Source organism: Artibeus jamaicensis, unplaced genomic scaffold (assembly GCF_021234435.1).
Source record: "Artibeus jamaicensis isolate MK-2021 breed Jamaican fruit bat unplaced genomic scaffold, CSHL_Jam_final scaffold_474, whole genome shotgun sequence".
Classification (NCBI taxonomy): domain Eukaryota; kingdom Metazoa; phylum Chordata; class Mammalia; order Chiroptera; family Phyllostomidae; genus Artibeus; species Artibeus jamaicensis.
This window is the reverse complement of record NW_026522046.1, coordinates 14320849-14347564: the sequence shown is the minus strand read 5'-3', so window position 1 is coordinate 14347564 and position 26716 is coordinate 14320849. Positions and strand designations below refer to the sequence as shown.

Sequence of the window (26716 nt, the reverse complement as noted above, 5' to 3'; positions counted from 1 at the left end):
CAAAGAATAGTCCAACTATATCTGTATTTAGGCTGTGCATATAAAGAAATCATCAGCTGATTTTCTCTTGATATATATGAACACATACACATTTATCCATTTTCTCTGGAATCCAAGGTGTGTAAAAATAGACACCTTTAAGTCCATAAGCATTGACTGTACACCTGCTATAGGTGCGGTACTATGCTCCATTTGGAACTAAGGTCAAATAAATAATGACAGGTCAGTGCTGGTACATAGTTCCCAAAGAATGTCCAGAGTAAACTGAGCATTTGAAGGAAGGTGGACTAACTGTGTTCAAGGTTTTCCCAACAAGAACATTTGAACTGAGCCTTGGGGACTAAGAAGGAGTTGACCAGCAGAAGCCCTACTAGGAAATTCATTAATTTGTTATCTGTTAAATATTAAATGGAATATTATTCAATGGTAATTGAGTGTGAGAAACACAAAAATGCTTTATGTTTATTTAGGAAGATAGACCAATACTCAAGTAACAATGCAATGTGGCAAGAGCTCAGATGGTGGTAGGCAAAGGATTGGGTGCTAAGTCACTCATGTACGTCTTTCCTGTCTTTTGCATTTTCCGGAACACAGCTGAAGCGCTCAAAGAAGAATTTGTTCCCTTGCTCTCCTCATTGACTTTATTTTATTCTAGTGGCTTCATCTAGGCTACTCATATAGCCATGCTTTTTCCATTTTTCAAAAACTTTATTAAAAATATTTTTAGCCAGGCTGAGTTATAGTTTTGTTACTGGCTGTCTGTGTTTGTTAGTGTGGGCAATGTGTGTTTGTGTGTGTATAATGCACATGTGGGGTTTGTGAGATAAGTGTTGTTCCAAATGAGTATTTTACAGCAGTGTAGGTCACTTTTTCACAAACAAGATATCTTATACTCCAAAATTCAGAAATGAGCTTCATTTTTGCTTTTTGTAATAATTATTTTTGTAATTATTATATTTGACCTCAATTAATGTACTTTTATTTAATTACTTTGTAAATGTAATTAATTTTATAATTACTCAAGAATTTTAAATTTCTTTATACATGAAAAGACTATTTAAATATTTTAACCAGAGTGGAGGCCAAGATCACACAACTAGTTTTAAGCTTCTTACAAAAATGCTATTTTTTATGGTATCAAAGGGAAGTAAGGATGTGCTGAAAGATGATGAGGATATATCAAATTGACATAGGAGGCAGCTTAGAGAAACTCTTACTGGCCAAATGTGGGAAAACTTGAGCATCAAATTAATGGGTAATAAAAGATTATGACCCCTAGAATAAATAAGAACCCATGAGTCCATAACAATATAAATGAAAGAATGAGTGAATGAATAAATGAATTAGTAATGAATGTATACTGGGGATAAGGGAAATCTCCTTACTGCCAATTTCAACTAATAACAAAATAAATGATGAAATTAATATTTGCTTCATATAAGAATCATGAACAGATGGTAAAATTAGTTGAAGAAAACATGATAAAAAACAGGACATTCACAGTCTCAACATGATCTGTCTACTTTATATTTATTAACGCAAAACAAACCATAGTAACTAAATAGCAGAGAAATCTGCTAATTACCACCTTAACTACATGGAACAACTCAACATTGGGTGCCTCCTATTATGATGCACTGAGATGGACACAACATTGTTTCTACCATCTTTCTGCTGAAAACTCTTAATGTAAAAAAGTATGACAGGGGCTCCCAAAACAGCATTATCTTCTGGAGAGCAGGCCTCTTGTACAGGCTCCCCACCCCACCCCCAGTTGAGTGTTCTAGGAACCCATCTGTATCAGTGTACCAGCTGGCATTGTTGGGAGAGGCTGCATTCAAATTCAGTGAACATTTTTAAGGCTCTTTGAATGTATCTGCCTATTTCATAGGGGGTGATTTACAAGTGCACCTGCCCACACCACACTTAGTGTGCAGCAGTTTTTGAGCAAAACCAGCCTGATCCTCATGCCCCACCCTTTCTATTCACTTGATCTCACCCTGCATGACTTTTTTGTTTCCCTGTACGAAGAAGTTCCTTAAAGGGAAACGTTTTGCTGATGTGGAAGAAGTGAAACAAAAATAGCAGAAGCACTAAAAGGCAACAAAGTTGGTTAGTTCAAACACTGTTTTTGAGCAGTGGAAAAAATGTCTTGGTAGGTGCATTGGGTCAAATGGAGAGTACTTTGAAGGTGACTAAAGTTTAAATAGGTACTAAACACATTTTTAATAAATAAATTATGTTTTTTGGGTCCCTCATCCTATAATCATGATAAGTATTAAACAAACATTAATTGAGGGACATTCTATACAATAACTGACCTGTATCAGTAAGAAATGTCCAGGTACAGAAAAACAAAGAATTATCAACAAACTGTTCAAAATTAAAGAGATTAAATAGAGAACTAAATTTAACATGTGACTCCGGAATTGATAGGGGGGAAAGAGAAAGTGCCAAAGGAAAGGAGAAAAGAAGGAAGAGAGAGGGAGGGAGGGACATAGGGAGGGAAGAAAGGAAGATGTTAATATGTAGGAAATATGGGTTAAGGGTATGGGGTAGTTTTTGTACTGTTCTTGGTACATTTGTGTAGTACTGAAAGTATTGAAAAATAAAACATTTTATTTCTGGGTTATATTTTCTGTTTCATTAACCCATGAGTCTGTTTTTATGCCAGTATCATGCTGCTTTGATTACATGGCCTTGCAGGACAATTTGATACCAGGTAGCATAATTCCTCCAACTTTGTTCTTCTTTCTCAAGAGTGCTGTGGTTACTTGGGGTCTCTTGTGGTTCCATATACATTTTTGAATTATTTGTTCCAGTTCTGTGGAAATATGTTTTTGGTATTTCAATAGGGATTGTGTTGAATCTATAGATCATTTTGGGTAGCGTGGATTTGTTAACAATGTTAATATTTTCTATCCATGAACATGTTATCTTCTTCCATTTTTTAATTTTCTTCAATTTCTTTCTTTAGTGTCATAATTTTCTGAGTACAGAACTTTTAGTTCCTTGGTTAAATTTATTCCTAGGTATTTTTGGTACAAATTATAAATGTGTTTGTTTTATTAGTTTCCCTTTCTATTTATATTTGACAAAGGAGGCGAGAACATACAATGAGGTAAAGACAGTCTATTTAATAAATGGTGTCGGAGAAATTGAAAAAACACGTGCACAGAAATGAAACTAGATTACTTACTTTTACCATATACATGTATAAAGTAAAACATTAAAGACTTAAATATAAGACTCAAAACTATAATGCTCCTAGGAGAAAACATAGGCAGTAAAATCATGGATATTTCTCATAACAATATTTTTTTCTGTTGTATCTCCTTGGGCAAGGGAAACAAAAGAAAAAAATAAACAAATGGGACTACATCAAACTAAAAAGTTTTTGCACAGGAAAGGAAATCATTAACAAAATGAAAAGATAATACACTGAATGGGAGAACATATTCACCAACACATCCCAATTTTAAAACAAGCTTACAAAACTCAACACCCCCAAAAAAGAAACAATCCAATTAAAAATGGGCAAAGGACCTGAATAGACATTTCTACAGAGAGGACATACAGATGGCCAATAGACCTGTCATAAGATGATCAGTGTCATTAATCATCAAATAAATGCAAATAAAAGCCACAATGAGATAACAACTTATACCTGTCAGAATGACTATCATCAGTAAATCAACAAACAATTGTCCTCAAGAATGTGAAGAAAAGGGAACCCTCATGCACTGTTGGTGGGAATGCAGACTGGTGCAGCCACTATGGAAAACAGTGTGAAGTTTCCTCAAAAAATTAAAAATGGAACTGCCTTATGACCCAGGAATTCTACTTCTAGGTATATATTTGTAAAAACCCAAAACACTAATTCAAAAGAATATATGCACCCGTGTGGTCATTGCAGCATTATTTATAATAGCCAAGCTATGGAAGCAGCCCAAGTGCCCATCAATAGATGGGTGGATAAAAAATAATGGTAAATAAATAATGGAATATTACCCAGGCACAAAAAAGACCAAAATATTAGTGTTTATGACAACATGGATGGACCCGGAGAATATGATGCTACCTGAGATGAGTCAGTCAGAGAAAGACTAATACCATATGATTGCACTTGTATGTGGAATCTAAAGGACAATATAAATGAACAAAGAATCGATAAACAGATTCATAGATACTGAGAACAGACTGATAGTTGCCAGAAAGGAGGGGCATTGGGAGACAGTGCGGAAAACAATGCAGGGGTTGAAAGGTATGGATTAGTAGTTACAAAATAGTCATGGGGATGCATGGGAAATCTAGTCAGTAATATTGCAATAACTATGTATGGTGCCAGGTGGGTACTGGATATATCAAGGGGAACACTTTGTAAAATATATGACTGTCTAACCACTGAGCTGTGTACCTGAAACTAACACAAAATAATATTAAATGTAAAATGTAATTGAAAACATTTTAAATAAGAGCTGTAAAAAATAAAATATTTAAAACCTCAAAACCAGTCAAATAATTAGCAATAGAGAAAATATTAAAAGTAACATTAGCAATAGAGAAAATATTAAAAGTAACATTTACTTTTAATACCATATTTTACTAGTCATACCTTAGACTGACATTTATCTTTTAAGAACCCTATAATTGTAGAAATAAATAAATAAATAATCAATATTTCATCAATATTCGTATGTGATGTTGTCTTGTAAGCTTCTTTCATTGCCCAGACGGTATCTCCTACTCTTTCTTTGTTATTGTGTCTTTGTCAAGGGTTAGCTGGTATGGAATTGAAGCCGGCAGTATCTCTCCTTCCACTAAGGTCCCAGCTCTCTGAAGTTGGTTACCACTGACTATTTTATGATGCTCAAATTACACTGACATCACTTATCTTTTCCTTTTCCTGCTGTTTTCTCCTACAGCCTAAAAACCTGTACTACTAATATGTTTTAGCAGTTTTTCTAAGTATTAGAATGATCCCCAGATTGAGACACAATGTCTCCTACTTAATCATCCTCACACAGTTCTGGCTCACAAAACTATTCTCTTTCTAATACAACCCATTTAAATGTTTAGTTGAATTATAAGGAACTATCTACAGTGAGTTCACATTTACCTTTACCTTTAATAGGATGGCTTACGTGATATAACAAATACCCTTACTGCTTGACTAAAACTTAGATTGCAATATATGTATGTTCAATTGTCTTTCCAACTATAGTTTCTAGAGCAATTTAGAAACCTCTGTGTAAATTTAACCTTGTTGTCTATATGCATAACTTTAATAATTTTGTAATTTTTCATAAAAGCATTTTTCTTTAAATACTTCTGAAATTTTTTTTTAATTATTGTTCAAGTACAGTTTTCTGTCTTCTACTCCCATCTCAGCCCACCATAATTCTTTTTAATAAAATGGAAGAATGATTTACTTTTCATAAGCTGGTATGGTTGAAAACTGTGAAATTTAGTTGATTAAAACCAAAGCATTTATTCCCAACATATATTAAACATTCCTGTGTGCCCAAACACTCTATTTTAATAATGATAGTTCTGTAGGGTATGCACTACTATTAAAATTATCTATTAAGAATCTGAGACTCACAGAGGCTATCTACCTGGTGTGCTCAGTAACTTGCTTATACACCCAAGTTGTCCTGGGAAGTCTGGTGTTCTTTTCACAACACTATTGCGAAAATCTCAAGTGCCTCTCAAACTTTATATCCTTTGACCAATAACCTGGGCTGCCGGCTGGTCCATATGTCCTCTTCTTTCATGTAGGCCCTACCCAGCAGTGTCCTATTATATTCCCTTTAAAGCTACTACCACCCACTCTATGTCAAAGAGCATTTCCCCATGCATTGGCTGCAGAGAGGGTTGTCTTCTCAACTCCTCCTCCATTGCTGCCATGAAAGAAAAACTATACCTAGACCTCTTTCATTTGGAAATTTTAGTTGTTGGTCTCTATGTGGTAACAGGGCTGTTACCTGCATTGATGCCTGTCTTCATTCAGCAAACAGATACAGAATGGCCACTGTGGGGCAGGCACACAGGCCAGAGAAATAAAGGATATGGATGAGTTGTAAGTACAATTTATAAATTACAAATACACAGACATTCACATTACAGTGGGACCACATGAGACTAAAATATGCATTAGACAGTTAGAATTTACATAATTTTTATAGTTATTATTGTTCCTGAAGTTGTATAATATAGTTCTGAAGACTTTCCCTGTGTGGTAGCCATTGGGGCTCCTTCAATGTCATGTATTGAAGTAAATTATGCATTTAAATCATCACTCACATTCCTGCACAATCAAAACAATTAGAAGAGAACAATGGGATTTCTTTAAATAGCCTTTTTAGAAGAAGATTTACCCTTTTTAATTCAGAAAATATTTTTTATGATCTTTGAATCATAGCAAGAAAAATACACAAGTATAAAGGGCGCATGGACAGAGCCAAAGTGGAGTAGAATTAAGGGTGGGAGGTGGGGGTGGCTGGGGTGGGGGGAGGGAAATGGAGACGACTGTACTTGAACAATAATAAAAAAATGAAAATGTAAATAAATAAAACATTGTAATATTTAGCTCTTTTCTAAGGCAATTTTTTCAGGTAATTCAGGAGACATAGGGGACCTATATCAATTAGAATATGTTTTATAGGATTAATATTTACTTAATTGAGATTTCTCATTTTACTTCTTTGTGAGAGCAGTTATCCAGAAAGCACAGGATTTCATCACTTTTGATATTAGGTTTGTTGCCTAGATTGATATAGACAAGAAGTAAACAATGGTCTACTTCAGGGAACGATGGATCAGCTTGTTTTTTTTTCCCGACATGCAGACCAAGAAGTGTGGGTATTAACAACCTTAGATTGGGCTGGAGAATGAAGGGGATGGCGTGAAAGCTGGGTCTGGGAATTCCTTTCTTCCCAGTGTCTTGGACCATTCTTGACATGGGAATAGTGTATGTACTTTAGAGCTAAGCAAATTGAGGCCGTTTTCTCTCCATGACTATCTATAGTCAGAAAGAAATGATTAAAATAAAAATTTTAGTTCCATTTGGAAGAAGGTGTCACAAATGTTAAAACTAACTATAACATAGATGAATTGTCTTCCTCAGATGTTTAGCTCAGAGATGGTGAAAATATTGGGATCTGGGGGGACTGAACAAAATAGGGATATATCTACATCTGTTGGCAAGGCACCTTCTTCTTCCCCACTGGATGCCTCTACACCCAGCTGTTAGGAACCAAAGCCTTGGCCAGTAACTCAGTTTGATCTTTGATCTCAGATGAGTCATTAACAAGCAATTACATCCAAATTAAATAAACTAAAATATAAAATTTTGAAAATGCCATCAAGTTGTACAGTATTAAGATATCAGCCTCATTTCAGAGCAAATTTTTTTTTTGCCAGAGGATACATACAAGGAATGTAGACAGCAGTTCTCAAGAGAAGACAACAGTAAAGAAACTGGCTGGAGGTGATGGGTAATTAAGCAGTATTATGTGTGTTCTTTTTGCCTATATAGACTCCAAATTTTCCAGTTTGGGGAATTCTAAACAATTATATGTTTAAAATTTCGACTTAAATAGAAAAAAGGAAAGCTATTCAATTATGTCTTACATGAGAATTTTATTTCAATATAGCAATGTGTCTCCAAGAAAACAGAATAGTTTTCAAAGCAAGTCAGGTGACAGAATAGAAGGTAGTAATTGTTTGTTGAAAGGCCGGATGTTGAGTGACTAGTAGAAGGATTTCAAAAATCTAACAGGAAAAGAGGAGGGTCTAAAATGAGTCGGAGACATGAGCAGAAAGCAGGAGACAGACAGAATGCAAGGAAGAACCAGCTGTACTGAGCAACTAAGAAGACGGAAGGAAGTAGCCCATGGGACTTCCTGTTGAATTTTCAGTTGGGAGAATTGGAGGTAGTAATTCCACAGCTTTCAATGTTTAAGATGCAAAATCCTTAACGAGTTATCGTTTGATCTATATTCCCAAGTTCCCAGAAGGATGCTTCACTATAATTTAAAGTGTCATATCTGCAAAGCTGGCTCTTTAATGCTTCGCATGGTCTCTATTTTGAGCTATTTATCAATTTGACTACAATCATCTGTATTCAGGCAATGGCATTGATGAACACAGAAGATTTCTTTCCCACCTCTTTAAAATATGGGATAAAAGTAGGTTTACAGCTGTGAGTACACAAAACAGTGTTTATTCTTGTATTCTTATTTATTAATTATTATATTGTTTTCTGTAGAAACAACTGTAAATTTACATTTGCCCTTCTCTGAATAGCAAGAACTTCATACTGTGGAATATATATATTTTTTTCTATTAAGAACTTTTATAAATTAAATATCATAAACATAGTTTTTCATATTTGCTCATCTTTCCCAAAAAAGAAAGCACAGCTACAGTATAGATTCACTAATATCTTAAATTTCTGACATTCTAGATGTCACCTTAAAAGTAAACAGTCTGTATTTTTCTACTCTCAGTTCTCTTCCTGAATATGTTTAGGTATTTTTGTCTACTGAGACTCACCCTGCTTTCCTTGTTTTTACGTTCTTTTTTTTTTTTTTTAAATTTTATTTAGTTCTTTTTCAAGTACAGTTTTTTGTCTATTTTTCCCATCCCAGCCTCCCCTGCCCCTTGCTCCCCACCTCCCTCCCATTTCCTCCCCCCCCCCTTAGTTCTCGTCCCTGTGTCCTTCCTATTTGTTCCTCCAAATCCCTCCCCCTTTTTCCCCTTAACTTCCCTTCCTTCTCCCCCTCTGGTCACTATCCCCTTGTTCTCTATTTCAGTGTCTTTGTTTTTTGGGGTTTTTTTTTCTGCTTACTTGTTTGTTTTGTTGTTTAGCTTCCTGTTAAAGGTGAGATCATATGGTATTTGTCTTTCAGCACCTGGCCTATTTCACTCAGCATAATGCTTTCCAGTTCCATCCATGCTGTTGCAAAGGGTAGTAGCTCCTTCTTTCTCTCTGCAGCATAGAATTCCATTGTGTATATGTACCACAATTTTTGGATCCATTCATTTACTGATGGGCACCTAGGTTGCTTCCAACTCTTGGCTATTGTAAATTGTGCTGCTATGAACATTGTGGTGCATAGGTTCTTTGATATTGATGTTTTAGGATTCTTAGGATATAATCCTAGCAGTGGAATTGCTGGGTCAAAAGGCAGGTCGATTTTTATTTTTCTGAGAAAAATCCATACTGTTTTCCATAATGGTTGTACCAGTCTGCACTCCCACCAACAGTGAACTAACTATTAAACAATGAATGGGTCAAGAATGAAATTAGGGAAGAAATCAAAACATTTCTGGAAACAAATGAAAATGATCGCACAACAACCCAAAACTTATGGGACACAGCAAAGGCAGTCCTGAGAGGGAAGTTTATAGCAATACAGGCCTACCTAAAGAATGTTTTTACGTTCTAATGACATTGCCCACAGGTTTGTGTATAAGAGTCCTGAATACAGATGGGATCAGCCAGTAAGCTGCAGGGCTGCTCTCAGACACCTTAACTTAGCTGCTCCCATACCCCTTCAGCAAGCCGTCTGAGTTCAGTGGACATCAGAGCCCAAGCCAACACTTGGGTCACAATACATATGTCTTCATTTATTTTCCCCTTACCTGATTTATTTGGTTTTTGCATTCTAAGTTTTCTCTCTAACACCTGGAAATAAACAAATCGATGTCAAACCTGAATATTCAGTGAATTTAATAATAACAGTAGAACTAGTAATTCCATGCATAGCAATGACTGAAGAAGTTTTTAATAGAATGAATTTTTAAGTGGAAAGCATAGTATTAAATAAATTCTGTTTGAAAACTTAGTTGAATGACAATTACAGTAGATACTTGAGCTGGTAAAATAATTCTTGGCATAGCAATAATTAAAATTTTTTTAATTTTTAATTTAATTATTGTTCGAGTACAGTTTTCTGTCTTTTACCCCTCATGCTCCCCACCTCCCTCCCATTTGTAATAATTAAAAAATTTTAAGTTTCTCTTAAGTTCAAGTGTGATAATTTTTCAAGGTTTTATATTTGAGTTAATCAAATTAAATAGTTGAATTTTTTCCAAAAAATTCTGCTGCTTTTTCTCCCCCACACACACACAAATGAAAAGAGAAGAGCTTGTTGCTTGTTTTTGTAATCATTATTGTTTTACCTTACAAAAATAATGTGGCAGTGTGTTAGGATATCAATTAGTTACACACTAGGAGCTCACAACTAAAGGCCAGGAAAAGCCAGATAAAGTAAATGACAATCTCTTAAGAATAATATCAGTGACATTAAGGAACAGTCTTTTCCAAAGTAATCATGAAGGTAAGGAACACTTTCAAATCTTTGCATAATTGAGTTTTTCCATGGCTGGACTATAGTTGAGCAGTTCAATGTGAAGTTCAGCTAGAGTGATCTGAAATGATTCTGCTGTCAAGGAAACCATACCCAACAATTTAAAAACAGAACTTTAAATGAAAAAAGCACTTCTCTGGATAGCAAGGTATAAAGAATAATACCAATGCACATCACTTGGGTAATCAGTAAACTGTGTCTCTTCTAAGGCAGTGATTTATTCCATATTTTGTCATTTTGTGTTTTTAGATGAGCTACACAGTTTTGTTTTGTTTTTTAAAAATTTTTAAATATATTTTGTTGATTATGCCATTACAGTTCTATTTCCCTCCTTCATTCCCCTCCACCCTGCACACCCCTCCCCCACCATTCCCCCCCTTTAGTTTATGACCACGTGTCTGGAATTCTTTAGATTCTATATTTCCCATACTATTCTTGCCCCTCCTAACTATTTTCTACCTATCATCTATGCTACTTATTTTCTGTACCTTCTCCCCCCTTCTCCTTCTCCCACTCCCCTGTTGCTAACCCTACATGTTCTTCATTTCTATGGTTCTGCTGCTGATCTAGCTGTCCTCTTAGTTTGCTTTTGTTTTAGGTGTGGTTCTTAGTAACTGTGAGTTTGCTGTCCTTTCACTGTTCATCTTTTTTATCTTCTTTTTCTTAGGTAAGTCCCTTTAACATTTCGTATAATAAGGGCTTGGTGATGATGAACTTCTTGAATTTGATATTAATCTGAGAAGCACTTTATCTGCCCTTCCATTCTAAATGAAAGCTTTGCTAGATAGATCAATCTTTGATGTAGGTCTTTGGATTTCATGAGTTGGAATACTTCTTTCCAGCCCCTTCTTGCCTGGAAGGTCTCTTTTGAGAAATCAGCTGACAGTCTGATGGGAACTCCTTTGTAGGTGACTGTCCCCTTAGCTCTTGCTGCTTCTAGGATTCTCTCCTTCATTTTAATCTTGGGTAATGTAATTATGATGTGCCTTGGTGTGTTTCTTCTTGGGTCCAACTTCTTTGGGACTCTCTGAGCTTCCTGGATTTCCTGGAAGTCTATTTCCTTTGCCAAATAATAAAGTTCTCCGTTATTATTTGTTCAAATAAGTTTTCCACTGGTGGCTGTTCCTTTCCCCCTTCTGGTACCCCTATAATTTGGATGTTGGAACTTTTAAAAATCTCTTGGAGGTTCCTAAGCCTCTCCTCATATTTTTAAATTCTTGTTTCTTCATCCTTTTCTGTTTGGTCATTTTCTTCCTCTTTCTGGTCCAATCATTTGATTTGAGTCCCAGTTTCCTTTCCATTGTTATTGGTCTCCTGTGCATTTCCCTTCATTTCAGTTAGTTTCTCCTTCATATGTTCCTCTAATTTGTGCCTATAATCAACCAGTTCTGTGAGCATCCTGATCACCAGTGTTTTGAACTGTGCATCTGAAAGTTTAGCTATTTCTTCATCTCTTAGATTTATTGGCTCTGGGGCTCTGAGTTGTTCTTGAGCTATATTTTGATCTCTTCATGCCTGTTACATACCAGGAGGTGTTCACCAGAGCGGGGCTACCCGGGTAGCTGGTTTGTGATGCTGTATGTAAGGGCGGGGTCAGAGAGGGACAATGGCGGTCCCCTTAGCCACTTTCCGCCACTGGGGCCTGCCTGGTCTGTCTCACTGCTTCACTCCTTCACCAGTTTATCTGCACTCGACGGTGTGACTTTGGTCAGCCCTCAGTGAGTCCGCCTGATACTCCACACCTGGGATCCGCCTACGGCTGCCCCAGCGCCTGCTGTGGGCCTGGGTTGCAAGCCCGGGTGGATCAGGTGAATCTTTCCTGCCCGACCCTGCTCTGCTGCTGGCTCTGCCTCTCTTACCAGTTTGGCTGAAGGGTTCCTTGCTGTCAGACTTCTGTGTAGTTCAATTTTCTGATTTGGCTGCATTTTTGTTCCTAAAACTTTGTTGTTTTTAAACTTGGTTGTGTGAGAAGGTATAGTGCTTCCACCTATGCCTCCATCTTGGCAGAAGTCCCCTAAAAATCCACAGTTTTGTTAAATATTAAAGAATTAATGCAAGCATGTAGTGTCAATTTATCAAGCCTAACAATATGTGATTTGATTGGTTGTCTAGCCTTAGTAAATGTAACAGATATCTATCATTTTTTCCTAACAAAAAAAAAAGCTGGAAAGAGATGGTAGATGATTAGATAGATAGATAGATAGATAGATACCAAATAGGCGAATACAGCATACACTTGATTTAGAAATCAAGAATGAGGGCAATTCAATTCAGAACTCAAGGGTAAAATTAGAGTTTGACAGAGTAGTTTGGGCATTCCATGCTTATGACAATAGCTTGTGCCTGGTGATTTACTTTTTTTCAATGCAGTGTCTTAGTGCAATTTTGAAATTCAGCTAATTTTGTTTAATTTTTTTCTTGAAAGTACTACAAGATTTCTTTAAAATACATATTAGGTATAAGTTGCTCTTTAGAGAATTGACGTGTTTTTATAGAATTTGTATATAAAAACAAAACTGCTTGACCAATATGAAAATAGTTGAAATGGTGCTACTAAAACTGGAATTATGAAGGTGATACTATTCAGTTGATGTAGACACAAATAATCTTATCAGTATGGTTCTCTACATGCTCCATATTGAATAGTGATTAATTTATTAGTGAGTCAGTTTTATATGAATGTCAATATTTATTTGAGTGAAACTAGAGTCATTCAATATTATTTCCAGAGGAGTTAAGTACATACAAATCCTGAATTGCACTGAGTGGCAGAAGCTATATTCAAAAATCAAATGTTATCTGAATATATTTGGGACGTAGAACTGTAGTTAATAAACTACCTACAGTATATGCTCATTCATCCATTCTCTCTCTCTTTAACACACACCACACACACAAACACACACACTCATTCATATCTCCTGCATCCTTCAAAAGCCTTTCCATTTAATACACAGTCATCCTTCCATGATGCTGTTTTCAGGGTTCATGCTGTCAGTCATGCCATAAGTTCCTTCAGAGGCTTAAGTTAATGGTTAGGTTTTACACCACATTTACCTAAGAGTAAATAATGTTTAAAAAAATCCTTACCATGTTTTTGTTTTGTATTTGAATATGCTCTTATTTATATGACTATTGAGTATTTAAAAGTGCTTTTTTAATTAAAAAATACCTATGAAAATCTTCTTAAATTGTTATTAGAGTCAGTAAAAGGAAGTGAATATGACCAGAAATATATGTTTATTTGGAACCTATTTTTTAAAAGTCAACCTCCATCTCAAGGATGACTCAACATTTTCAAGGTTGTGAACACAAATACAAACACACATGCACACACACACATTAGAGTAGAGATTGTTTTTTTCCTCAGAATTTTTATTCTTATAGAAGAAGAAGGGCTAATCATCTGGATTTATATTTTTTGCAAATTTATTTCTTCTATAATGATTCTAAAGAATTTCTTGTCCATATATTCATTTTGGGTATAAATTGATTTTACTCAATTGATAGATACTATTATCACAGTGTAGTTTTCACAAATGTAATTTTGAATTACATTTTTACATATTGGATAAAATAATTTTTACCACAAAATTGAACCTTTATGTTGAGTTTCTATTATGGGTCCGCAAAAATAAAACAAATCTAATTTTTAAAAATTATTTTTATAAACTTATTCTATTTGGAAACTATGTTCCTGAATATAATTAATCAATTTACATGTAATATATCTCTAAATATTTTCTACATAATATATAATGGTCTATAAAAGGAATATTTTGTAAAAATAATTTCTACCTTTTTACCAAATTCATATCAAATGCAGAAACATATCAGAAAGATGTTTGTTTTATAACTTATAACAAACATTGTATAAAGCTGTTGTCAGCAAAATAAATGACTATATTTACAGTATTATAAAATTAATATATTTTACTTTTTCTATAACTTCAATATATGGTAAGCCATCACTTATACTGTCATCCGCAGGTTCTGTGACTTTAAGGAAATTAACATATAGCAATTTTACCACAGGCTAATTGATATAAAGAAGAGTTCAGGTCCCAAGGCATCTTGGTATTGTAATGACATTGCATGAAATGATGTTATTCAGGATTAACTACTACTTTAGAAATTCATTCAGCTCTTACTGCCACAATATTTTTTCTATCCCCTTTTTATCAATTGCTTTGCCATGCTGCCATTTCAGATGTGTATAAGACCCCCAACCCCATTCTTTCTGCCATGCAACATTTCTCTCTCCTCCTTACCAGAATCACTATAAAGCCAAGCTTCAAAGCATTCTAAAAATATGAATCAGAACTTTTCAAAAATCTTCAATTATTCTACCTTGCTTTCTAATTTAGCAAGTCTCAGTTTAGCATTTAAAATATTCCAGAAAAATGGTTTAAATTACCTCTAACAGAGTGATTCTTTCTTAACCATGGGCCATCATCAATAAAAGTGTGTATAAACATATCATGCAAAGAGTTGCATATAATTTTATTCACAAATTTTAGACAAATACACATGTTCTCCACCCCCCACATACTGCCACTTAGCTACACGTTCTTTAAATTCCAACCACATTAGACCATGAGCAACCTGCGGACTGACACAGTGTTTTATGCAAAAGCACATTCACAGATGCCCCGTGATACTCTCCCAAATATCCCCACCAAGTAACTGGGCCTCTGGAATGTCTCCCTTGAGGTCTTTCAGAATGTTTTCCTTCCTTTTACCTGTACCCTGTTGCCTATTACCTAGATAACTTGGGAAAGATAAATATCATTTTTCAGATTATAGTCTCTTCTATTTTCCTAAAGTAAATTATTTTATTCTGATGGGAAATAGTGTTTTCTAAAGAACTTGTATTCACCATGATGAACACAGGTTTCAGTTGTATTTAAATGTAATGCTCATTTGGTTCATGTCAAATCAAAAGGGTGTTCTAAGATGCCTTTTATTTCTATTTTTCAGGTTTCTTGAGCACAGGGGATCAGGCTGCAAAAGGAAACTATGGACTCCTTGATCTCATACAGGCTTTAAGATGGACTAGTGAGAACATTGGATTCTTTGGTGGTGACCCATTAAGAATCACTGTTTTTGGATCTGGCGCTGGGGGTTCATGTGTCAATCTTCTGACTTTATCCCATTATTCTGAAGGTAACCGTTGGAGCAATTCAACCAAAGGTATTATGCAGGTTGCAAATTTTGACAATTTTGGTGTCTGCATGCCACCACCATCAGTAGTATGTGATGCTCTGTATATATATATCTATGTTCAAACTGAGTGTCAGGTTGAACTCAATAACTGTTTAAAATTTTGATTTCTCAGCTTTTATATGCATGTTCAGATTTTTGTCAAACTCTTTGTCTCCTGTGGAGCTTGGTAAGGATGTCCTTTCAAGCACACTTCATAATAGTTAGCATCACAGTTACTTTCTTTCTTTCAATGGGTGATTTTGGGGAAAATCAAAGATGTTCATAGTTCTGTCATCTCTGTGTATTCAGTAATCAAAATCAAAGACAAGGTTGTTTTTTATTTAAATTCAAAGATAGGGTGTAATCTACTTTTAACAAAATAGACATTTAAAACCCTTTGCTAGTAAGAAGGAAGCAGTTAGAAGCTAGTTTGTCTAGAAATAAGATTTTTCACTTGCTGTTTGAGTAAAAAATGGATGTTCAATTATTTTGCATGCATGATCCAAAATTGTCAAAGCATCAAGGTCATGAGAAGAGCTTTTGATTTAAAAAATAGGTTCAAATTTGTGCTTTTTCAACTCCAAAAGTGTTCCTGCCCACCCCTCAATGTAAGCTTGGCAAAGCAGCGTGGAACACTGATGAGGCTTAAACCCATGAAACATTTTCCTTGTCTCCACGTTTTGGCCTTGGCACCCTTTTTAAGTGCCTGTCTAAAGCTCATTGTGTTGCAGTCTTATTGACTCCCACCTTACCATGAGTTTAGTGATTCATTCAACTTACATTATTAACTTATATCCACAAGAACAGCAGTGTTTAATTGGAGAAGTTTGCAAAAGCAAATACTTTCTCTCCATTATACATGCATAAGCAATAGAAAAATAGAAAATAGACATCAAAATAGGCCATATTTTGTCATTTTTTGTGGATTAAGAAAGTATATACTGTCAAGTATTCAGGAGATATCTTAAATTATAAGACTTAATTTTATTATATAAGTGCAAAATATAGAATATTTGTTTTTGGTATCAAAGATACATTAATGAGGAATTTCAAAAGTTCAGCCAGTAATTAAGTAAGTATATATACTTAGAAAATCATATATCATTATAACCTACTGTATTTTGCCATGTATAATGCACACTTTTTTGCCAAAATTTTTGAGGGAAAAATAAGGACGCACATTATACATGGGTAGTACTAATGCTATGTCTATATAAATGTTTTTAATTCTTTTATTTATGCTTATGCATTGAAAGTATAACTAGACATCAATAACAATATCCATATGCAATATAATACCCAGGAACAGAATAATTGGTTTGGTTTCTAAATATAAATAAATAAATAATTGAATCAATGATTAAAACAAATTTTTTTTTCCTGGATGTTTGGGCCAAAAACATGGGTGTGCATTATACACAGGAGCACATTATACATGGCAAAATATGGTAATTTATAGATGTAGTTTCTGTAACATCTCATAGGTATTAGAGTCCTGACTCTAGATGGCAAAATTCACATATGAGAACATATCAAACTGTATAAAGATTTTGGTCTGTAGCGGAAACTTTATTTTGAAACAACAAACTTAGTTGTTTTTTTTTTAATAGAATAGATTATATTTTTCTAGGCTAAGGACCACAGTAAGTAAGCTAATGTTTATCAAGGTTAACCCTAGGCAATCTGTTCAGACTTCTTAGGGTCAATGTTTTCCTTCTAGGTTTTCTAACACTATTTGTATATATGAAGCAAAAACAATAAAAAATAAAAATAAAACTGGCACCAAAGCCAATTTCACCCAGTACAAAACTAGCATTTAATATAAAGAGATGAATCAATTAGCTCATTGGCTAGCATTGTTATGTGCATGGCAAATGGCTATGCAAACAATTGAAAATATAGCAACATTTGATCACTCTCTTCAAGGAAATCTGCCCATGCCTGGCCACATAAATGGACTTATGTTTGGTCTAATCCTAAGTTTATTTCCACAAAGCTTCCTGATTTTGACCAGGAGATACTTGGGAGATGTCTTGAAAGAGACAGGTTAATTCTGTCTCTTGTGCAGACATAAACTTTCAAGCCTGTAAACTCTCCAAGGCTGCAGTGATGCTCAGGCCTGTATCAGCCAGGAGTCAGCCACAGCATATGTACCCACACAGACATTGTGACTAATTATAAAAGATATGGTTTTTCTCAGTACCATCTATATGGCATATTTCAGACTATGTTTAATAATATTTATTTTCCTTAAACTCTTTTTTAGTGTATATAGTCAATGCCTTTAAGGCCCTGAAAAAGGAAAGGGTATTATAGAAATCACCAGTTCTATTTCAGTTGTAAAGTTTTTAATTAGTAAAATATTTCTCTGAAAAAATATTGAGAGACACATAGACTACATAATTTTTGAAGTTATCTGTATTTATATCATTTATTCTAGCATACTTTGCTCTAGCCAGCTAAAAATATGTTCATAAAGATGTCAGCAACAAAAATACATTTAAATAAGTATTGTTTGACTTTTTGAATACTTTTAAAATTCTCTAGGAACATATTACAGCCTGAATTTTTAATATATATATGTGTGTGTTTGGAGAAAAATCTAAAATTTTGCTTCTAATTCAGACACTGTTTTAGCACCTTTGTCAAAACTGTTTTTATCTCACTAACACATATGTATAATTGAGCATGTGTTTAAATAACCAAACTCCAAACTGCATTTGGAAAATGATAACAAATACAATTTTTAAAGAAAATAGATAAATTATATTTTAACACAAAGATTTTATTTGAAAATACCTTAATGAGTAGATAAAGTGCATTTGTAAATTTGGATGGCATGCAGCTCTAATCAAACTGCAGATGGGGCCATTTTATAATTTTTAAATGCAATTAAGTGAAAAGCAGTGGACCGTGTACTTTTTATCTTCTATTATAAAATGTAACAGTGCCTATTCAACACTGGAAAAAGTTAAGTCACACCCCACGAAATCCTTCTGCTGATGGTTTTTTGTTTAACCCAGTGAAAACACTCCAAATTCTATGTCCTCTTCTGAAAGATCAATATTCAGCATACTGTGTCTGACATGAAGAGATAGGAGTATGTCTGAAGTGATATTCTGTTTTGTGTGCCTCAGAGCTATCCCCAGGGTATTAGCAAATCTTCAGCCCTAGTCGCTGTGTGAGCTCTTAACAATACTTTTTCAAATAAAATCTGATTAAAATAAACATGCAGAGTCATTTTGAAGGAAGATAAATGCAGCCAAATTAAAGGAAATATCCTCAGACATCCTAGAACCTGATGAAGAGATAAACAGGAGAGAGTTGGCCCTTTTTGGTTGGCTTTGATAAAAACATAGGTCTTTACACTCTGAGCACAGACATATTTGGGGCTCTTAACCACCAGTATTTACATATTCTCCTCCTCTCCTTCCTTTACTGCTCCTTTAAGACAGGATCAGTTTATACCTCTTGATCTCTGAAGTGGTTGTAACTCAAAGAGAAGACTGAGTCCATGTTTCTGACTTATTATACCCTGGGGATGCCCTATGTACTTGCTCTTAAGCAAAAATGTCTTTATCTCTCTGTTCTTGAGTTGTATCTGGGTTTTTATATACATGGCTAAAATATCTAATATTATTGTTTTGCCACAATGTTATTCAAAGAGTGTATGAAATTCTTTATTATTTTTTCCCATAGGACTTTTTCAACGAGCAATAGCTCAAAGTGGAACAGCCCTTTCCAGCTGGGCTGTTAGTTTCCAACCTGCAAAATATGCTCGAATGTTGGCCACAAAAGTTGGCTGCAATGTTTCAGATACAGTAGAATTAGTGGAATGCCTACAGAAGAAGCCTTACAAAGAACTTGTTGACCAAGATATTCAACCAGCACGATACCACATAGCCTTTGGACCTGTGATTGATGGTGATGTAATACCCGATGACCCTCAGATATTGATGGAGCAAGGAGAGTTCCTCAACTATGACATAATGTTAGGGGTTAACCAAGGAGAGGGATTAAAATTTGTTGAGAATATAGTAGATAGTGATGATGGTATATCAGCTAGTGATTTTGACTTTGCTGTTTCCAATTTTGTTGATAATTTATATGGATATCCAGAAGGCAAAGATGTTTTGAGAGAAACCATTAAATTCATGTATACTGACTGGGCTGACCGTCATAACCCTGAAACCAGAAGAAAGACATTATTGGCCTTGTTTACGGACCATCAGTGGGTGGCACCAGCTGTAGCTACAGCAGATCTTCACTCAAACTTTGGTTCACCTACATATTTCTATGCCTTTTACCATCATTGCCAAACAGATCAGGTTCCAGCTTGGGCTGATGCAGCTCATGGAGATGAGGTTCCCTATGTGCTAGGAATCCCCATGATTGGACCTACAGAGTTATTTCCTTGCAATTTCTCCAAAAATGATGTGATGCTGAGTGCAGTTGTAATGACATACTGGACAAATTTTGCTAAAACCGGGTATGTACCTAAGGAATAAAGTTTTCTATAATTTAATAAAAGTATCTCTTTAAGCATTTAAAAGTAATATATATTTTGTGCCTGAATAATTTAATAGATTAATACAGGTAATATGTATTAAGGTCCTTCTTTTCAAAATGTATGTATGTATGCATGTATGTATGTATGTATGAAGGTCATTCTTTCCCAAATTCTATACTGTGGTGTTTCAAAAATTATTGCTTTATCAGTTCTTACTTTTTAGTTTTTTGAAAAGGCTTACACTTCTATTGCATTAGTTGACAATTAAGTTTATTTTGGTGTTTTAATTGCATAAAACATTATTATTGTTTTCCAATAGTGACAGATATTATTTTATGCTGCTCCCTAAATTATGGTGCTATACACCCTTTGATACTCCCAACTAACTTGTTATTGTGGGCAGGTCAGATATTGTTAATTCTGTTTCACAGAGAAGGGACATGAGGCTCTCAGAGTCTCATAAAGATATTCACATGTCTGGTATATAGCAGTTCTAGGCCTTGAATCCTCATCTGCCAGTTCCAAATCCTGTCTTTTCCACTACCTCACATTTTCTCTGCTAGTTTGCCTATGAGACAAAGCATAGGCATATAAATATTTAAATCTTCAGGTGGAAAGTGAGACTTACTTATATTCACATCATTCTCCATTTAACAATCTGCCTGCACTGGGAGTTATATTTGTAAATTAACCCAAGTCGTTTTTAAAACACAGTCTAAAGCCTTGCTGAATTACCTCTTGATTTATATGTTAACCTAGTACTATTTCTGTTAAGAAAAATAATAAAGTAATTTTGTTCTCATAATTGCTTTTTTTCTTCCTAGCGACCCAAATCAACCAGTCCCTCAAGATACAAAATTCATTCATACCAAACCTAACCGTTTTGAAGAAGTAGCATGGACCAGATATTCCCAGAAAGATCAACTGTATCTCCATATTGGATTAAAACCAAGAGTAAAAGAACATTATAGAGCCAATAAGGTGAACCTCTGGTTGGAGCTTGTACCTCATCTGCATAATCTCAATGACATTTCTCAGTATACCTCTACAACAACTAAAGTGCCATCAACTGACATCACTTTCAGACCTACGAGAAAAAATTCTGTACCTGTCACATCAGCCTTTCCCACTGCCAAGCAGGATGATCCCAAACAACAACCAAGTCCATTTTCAGTGGATCAGAGGGACTACTCAACCGAGCTGAGTGTCACCATAGCAGTTGGTGCATCACTGCTCTTCCTGAATATCTTGGCATTTGCAGCTCTTTACTACAAAAAAGATAAGAGGAAACACGATGTTCATAGGAGATGCAGCCCTCAGCGTACTACTACCAACGATCTGACCCATGCACAAGAAGAGGAGATCATGTCCCTCCAAATGAAGCACACTGATTTGGATCATGAATGTGAGTCCATCCATCCACATGAGGTGGTTCTTCGGACCGCCTGTCCCCCAGATTACACACTAGCTATGAGGAGGTCACCAGACGATGTTCCCTTAATGACACCCAACACCATCACAATGATTCCCAACACTATACCAGGGATTCAGCCCTTACACACATTCAACACATTTACCGGAGGACAGAACAATACGCTGCCCCACCCCCATCCCCACCCCCATTCACATTCAACAACCAGGGTATAGCCAGATAAGAGAAACAAACTCTATTTTTTTGATGGATTGCAGTATAAGATTACTGAAGATTCCGTGGCTTTCAACCTACAAGACTCTTACTATTTAAATAAGGAGAAATATTATGTGAATATACATATCAAGAACTTTGGGGGTTTTGAAAAAATGAATTGTATATATATATATATATACACACAAATCAACTTTAAAATGAATTTCAATTGCTTGAAGCAATTGTTCTGAATGATACTTTTTCATTCACATTCAAGAATTAATTTTTTGAAGATTTATGTTCATGATGGAATTAGGCATGTGGAACACCAAACGGGAAAGAACTATGTCTGAAATATAAAAAAATAAAAATAAAAAACCAACCATGAATATGCACAAGGGACACACCAATGGAATGTCAGATAATTTCCACCAGTTTTTATTTGGAGCAGTTTATTGTGTGTAGACCACATTTACATGTCTGGATAAATACACAAAGCACCAATGCTGTTAACGGCCTTAGCGGAGGCTCATGCTGAAATTTGCCAGTAAAACAAAGAAGTTTAAAGACTGGCAGGTATAACATTATCACTTAAGTGCTGTCAGTATAAAGTTGTGGGGATAAAGGAAACTGGATATTTTTAGCACGATGTGCATGATAATTTATATGCTTGGTGGCTGTGCTGCTGATTAAGCCGTAATTAAAATTCTTCTCATCCCATTGGAATTTTTAATAGAAGCTTCCTCCATCAATTGGCAGAACCTAAAGAAGATTTTAAGGGGCAAAAGTAATTACAATTAAATAATTCACAGTAGTTTCGATAATAGAAGGAATTAGTTATAAAGGTATTTGAAGAAACTATAGGCATAGTGGTGAATAGTCGCTGATATGAATCCCAGAACAAACAATTTCCTGTGTTTTTAATGTTCTTTTCATTTCCCATCTAAATAATTTATAAAAATGTAACCCTAATTGGACATGTGTTACAGGATCTATAATTTGCTGTGGTTTTTGTTATTCTGTATTTTGTTCCTTTTGGTAAGATGAAGTGTGTCCAAAGAGTTACTTGCAAAAGTCTTTTATGATATGAGGATGCTCCAAATTACCACTCTGATTAGAGTTCTCAGTTAATTGATTTACTCATGTTGCATGACAAAATGTTTACTACTAATAATTCAATATACAGTTATGTCCCTCCTCACATCACTTATCTTTCTCACTGAGGTTCGTTCACGGGAGTTTGCTCATGCAGTCTCGGTAGAGTACAACGTAGATGCAGAACCTAGGAGGGGAGTCAACACCAGGAGGATTTTAGTCTTACACAAATGTGAGATTCTAAATGAACATTCTAAGACCACAGGAAACTCTTCATCCTCTGTCATTTACCAGTAACAGTATATCACAGACCTTTCCAAATGTTTGTATATGTAATCAGATGTACATTTGTATTAAAAAAATGAGATGGACTTAAAGAGCACATCCTGATAAATACTTTCTCTCTTACCTGTACTATATTTCTATTAGACTAAAGTTATGTGATTTTTTTTTACATTTTTTCAGATGACTAGCAATTTTGATAGTTTGTAAGATAATGCAAAGAACTTTCTCTGACAAACTAACTGCAGTAACAGAAACCTTTCTTTTCAGTTACTCTTTTTCAAGAATGAAAGCTTATTATACAAAAAAAAATTGTATACTACTTGATGGAACCAACTTTGTACATCTTGGCCATGTCACTGGTCATTGCGTGAAATAAAGATAATCTGGATAATGACTATTAGTCCAATGATAAGAGACATGATCTTTGCTCATTAAAGAGCTAAAATGTTTATTGCTGTTTTGTCTTTTTTTAAAGAAAAAAAAACAAAAGAAACTTGACTGGCTCAGAGTCATTTTTCTAGACCAAATTTTTGAAGACACATAGGTAACCTCTTCAGAAAACACATCATGTGTTTGTAGGCAACTCTGAAGTAAGATGAAACAAATGAAAATTTAACATTATAAATTTAGAAGCCCAGGGACTTGTGAAAAATATTAGCTTTATTCTTTGAAATATCTCTTACACAAAAATGTTGGAGAAATAAAATGTGCCAATTGTTTGCTGTTAGGAACACAGGTTCCAATCCTAATCATTGAGGGAAAGGTCTATCGGAAATAAATGTGTGATGTTTCATGGAATGAGAAAATCTAGATTCATAATATAAGGGTGATTGAACGATCATAAAGTAATGACTAGAAAGTTATTCTTCTAAGGGAATTTTAAAGTGCTGACAAGATGTGAAGCTGACACTAAGAGATAAAAATCTTCTATTTCAAGGAATTTCTTTGCTTATAATTCCCAGTCCTAATTATTAACTGTCAGTAAAATGTAGCTATCACTCCATAACTTCAAAGAAAATCCTCTGTTACAAGCAAACATTCTTCAGCATCCAGAGTGGTCTCCATGCAGTTTTTGCCTGATGTAGTGACACTTTTAGGCTGGGGACTGACTGTGTAAAGTAGTATAAACAATTGTTTAGCATATGAAATATTGTTTAAATAAAAAATTGTTTTACTATACTGATTGAACACAAGACAAAAACAAAAACAGAAATAATAAAATAAGGTATGAATGGAGTCTTTCATATGCATTATTTCTCCTGGCAAAACCAAACATTCTATTTTAATGATGGCCAAATTGATATCTATGTACTTATCTGTCTTTCTAAATGTATCTGTCATTCAGTTTACCTATCTATACCATAACTGACATCTATTTTGTATTAATTTAGAAAAATGATTAAGGAAAACAAAGCATAGACTTATTCTTTTTTATAAATTAATGTAGTACCAACTTTGCCGCAGGTAATGCATTTCTAGTTTCATTACTGTTCTCAAGTTGTGAATGAGTGTTAGATTATAGTTCTACAATTATAGCAGCCAGTTTTCTGAATGTAAAATGATACCCCCAAATAAACAGAAGACGAAGAACTGTTTTTAAAGCTGAGACATAATTTTTAAATGCAAGGAATATTTTGAATATTGTAATTAAATTTTAAACTATGTATAAATGGATTTATTTAGATCATAATTTTGTTTAGAAAAAAGTTACAGATTTAAAAAACTATATTAGATATTACTTATTAATTCAAATATTCCTGCTTCAGATTAAATTGCAAAGCAAAGACTGCTTAAAATTTGTGAAAACATTATCAAAAATTAATGCTGTTTTAGAGATTGAGAATAAAAATAAAAGTGACAGATTTTATAGTTTAAAATTTCTATGAAATGTATTGACTGTAAACAAAATCTAGTTGAGTACTACAGATGTATCATGAGGTTCATCATTAACTGCATGGAAATTAGGAAGTCATTTGCTAAGGCATTAAGTATATCTCATTTTAATTTGGAGATATTATGCCAGCAGCTTAAAGCAGAAAATTTGAGTAAAATATGGAGTATTTTGTTCATTTCACATGTAAAAGTTGACTATAATGATGATTTAATTTAGATTTTTTGATTGGTACGACATGAAAATAGCAGCAATTAAGAAAAAACATTATCCAGATGTAATAGTAAACTGGGAACCAGAATGGCATTAATTTTCTTACAGAAAATGCCCAAACCCAGTCGCTGTGTCTGCAACATGTCTTTCTTCTCAGTTATTTCACCTGTTGGCTGTACCGATGCACATGTCAATGTCATAAAAGGATACAAAGAATGTGATAAATGTGTTCCAGCTGTAAAGACACTGTTACACAGGAATTACTGGGATTCTTTTTTTGTGAGTTTCACAAAAATATTTCACAGGACAAATGATGAATGAAATTTTCAGGAAGGTGTCAAATATCATGGTCACTCTTTGATGTTTTCTTCTGTTTTATTGGTTCAGAGTACTGGTCTTTTCCATCATTTCTACTAATTAGTTGTTATTGACTATCACTTTTTAATGTGAGTGAAAATTAGATAATTTGGTTAGACTTGTGAAAACACACTCCCAAATAAATTCAATTAATGGGCACTTCCCTGCTAAGATTTTGTTATCATTAATTTAGTTATCTTGTCATCTTTACTGTTAACAATTCTCTTGACATTTTAGTCAATAAACTGAGGAAATTTCTCCAACAGCCTTATACCTTTCCTGAACTTGGTACAACATATACTTCAAATTTCCATTAGAAATTTCTAAAGATATTTCCTACTGGTGTGAAACATTTTATATTATTCATAATCAGAATGCTTTTTTTCATAAGCATTCTGATTTAATTTTATTTTAACACTTTCCTGTATTTGTTTTCAGGCCAGAAATTAATTCCATTTGATAAGGGTTGTGGAGTATACTGACTGGAATAACCTTGTGCAGGGCATAAGTGCCTTTCTTCCTGAGATTTGATATATAAACCTTATTGACTTTAAAAAAAAATTTCAGAGATTGATAATCCAATTTAAAAGTTACAACCAGATGACCATGTTATAAGTCTCCAATACGAAAATTTTATGAGGAAGGTTTTTTTTCTTGCACTTTATTTTATTTTTCAATGATATCAATGGGTCCATATGACTCCTAGGAAAGAGTGAAGTGCATTTTTGGAAAGTGACAATTATCTAGGCATCTGATTTAGTGGCTTTAAGTGTAGAAAACTAAATCTCCAACAAACTTTAGCTTTTTCCTAAATACTAGATAAGTTTAATTTAAAAGAAGTCTGAAGTTATTAAGGACAAACATGCATTAGATACATAATTTTTCCTAGTCAGTTCTTATATATACCACATGGCGCAGTATATATAAGGGCGGACACACACACACACACACACATATCTTAAACACTAAATGGTTCACAGAATACTTAGGATGGCCCTGCCATAGTCATACATTGACAAAAGACTTTGTATACCTTCATGTATATGTACTAATGTCATAGACTTTAGTTCTCTATGGAAAGTCAAGACAAAATGCCAGTAGTTCTGTGTTGAAATAAATGATAACAAAGCTTTAAATAAAACTGTAAAGGTACA

The 26716-nt window shown here is 34.4% G+C and overlaps 1 protein-coding gene across 6 annotated transcripts in view; it reads left to right on the top strand.

The window, feature by feature from the left end:
• The window catches only part of NLGN1 (neuroligin 1), a 629293-nt gene extending 607552 nt beyond the window's left edge, over positions 1 to 21741 (top strand). For 3 of the 6 annotated variants that reach the window (XM_053657567.1, XM_053657565.1, XM_053657568.1), the window contains 3 exons: positions 15360 to 15545; positions 19284 to 20073; positions 20919 to 21741. In XM_053657567.1, the coding sequence (XP_053513542.1) occupies positions 15360 to 15545; positions 19284 to 20073; positions 20919 to 21741 (1799 nt within the window). Of the gene's footprint in view, positions 1 to 15359; positions 15573 to 19283; positions 20074 to 20918 lie in introns of all 6 variants that reach the window. The other 3 variants (XM_053657566.1, XM_053657564.1, XM_053657563.1) reach the window with 1 other exon arrangement.
• Positions 21742 to 26716: the final 4975 nt, after the last annotated feature.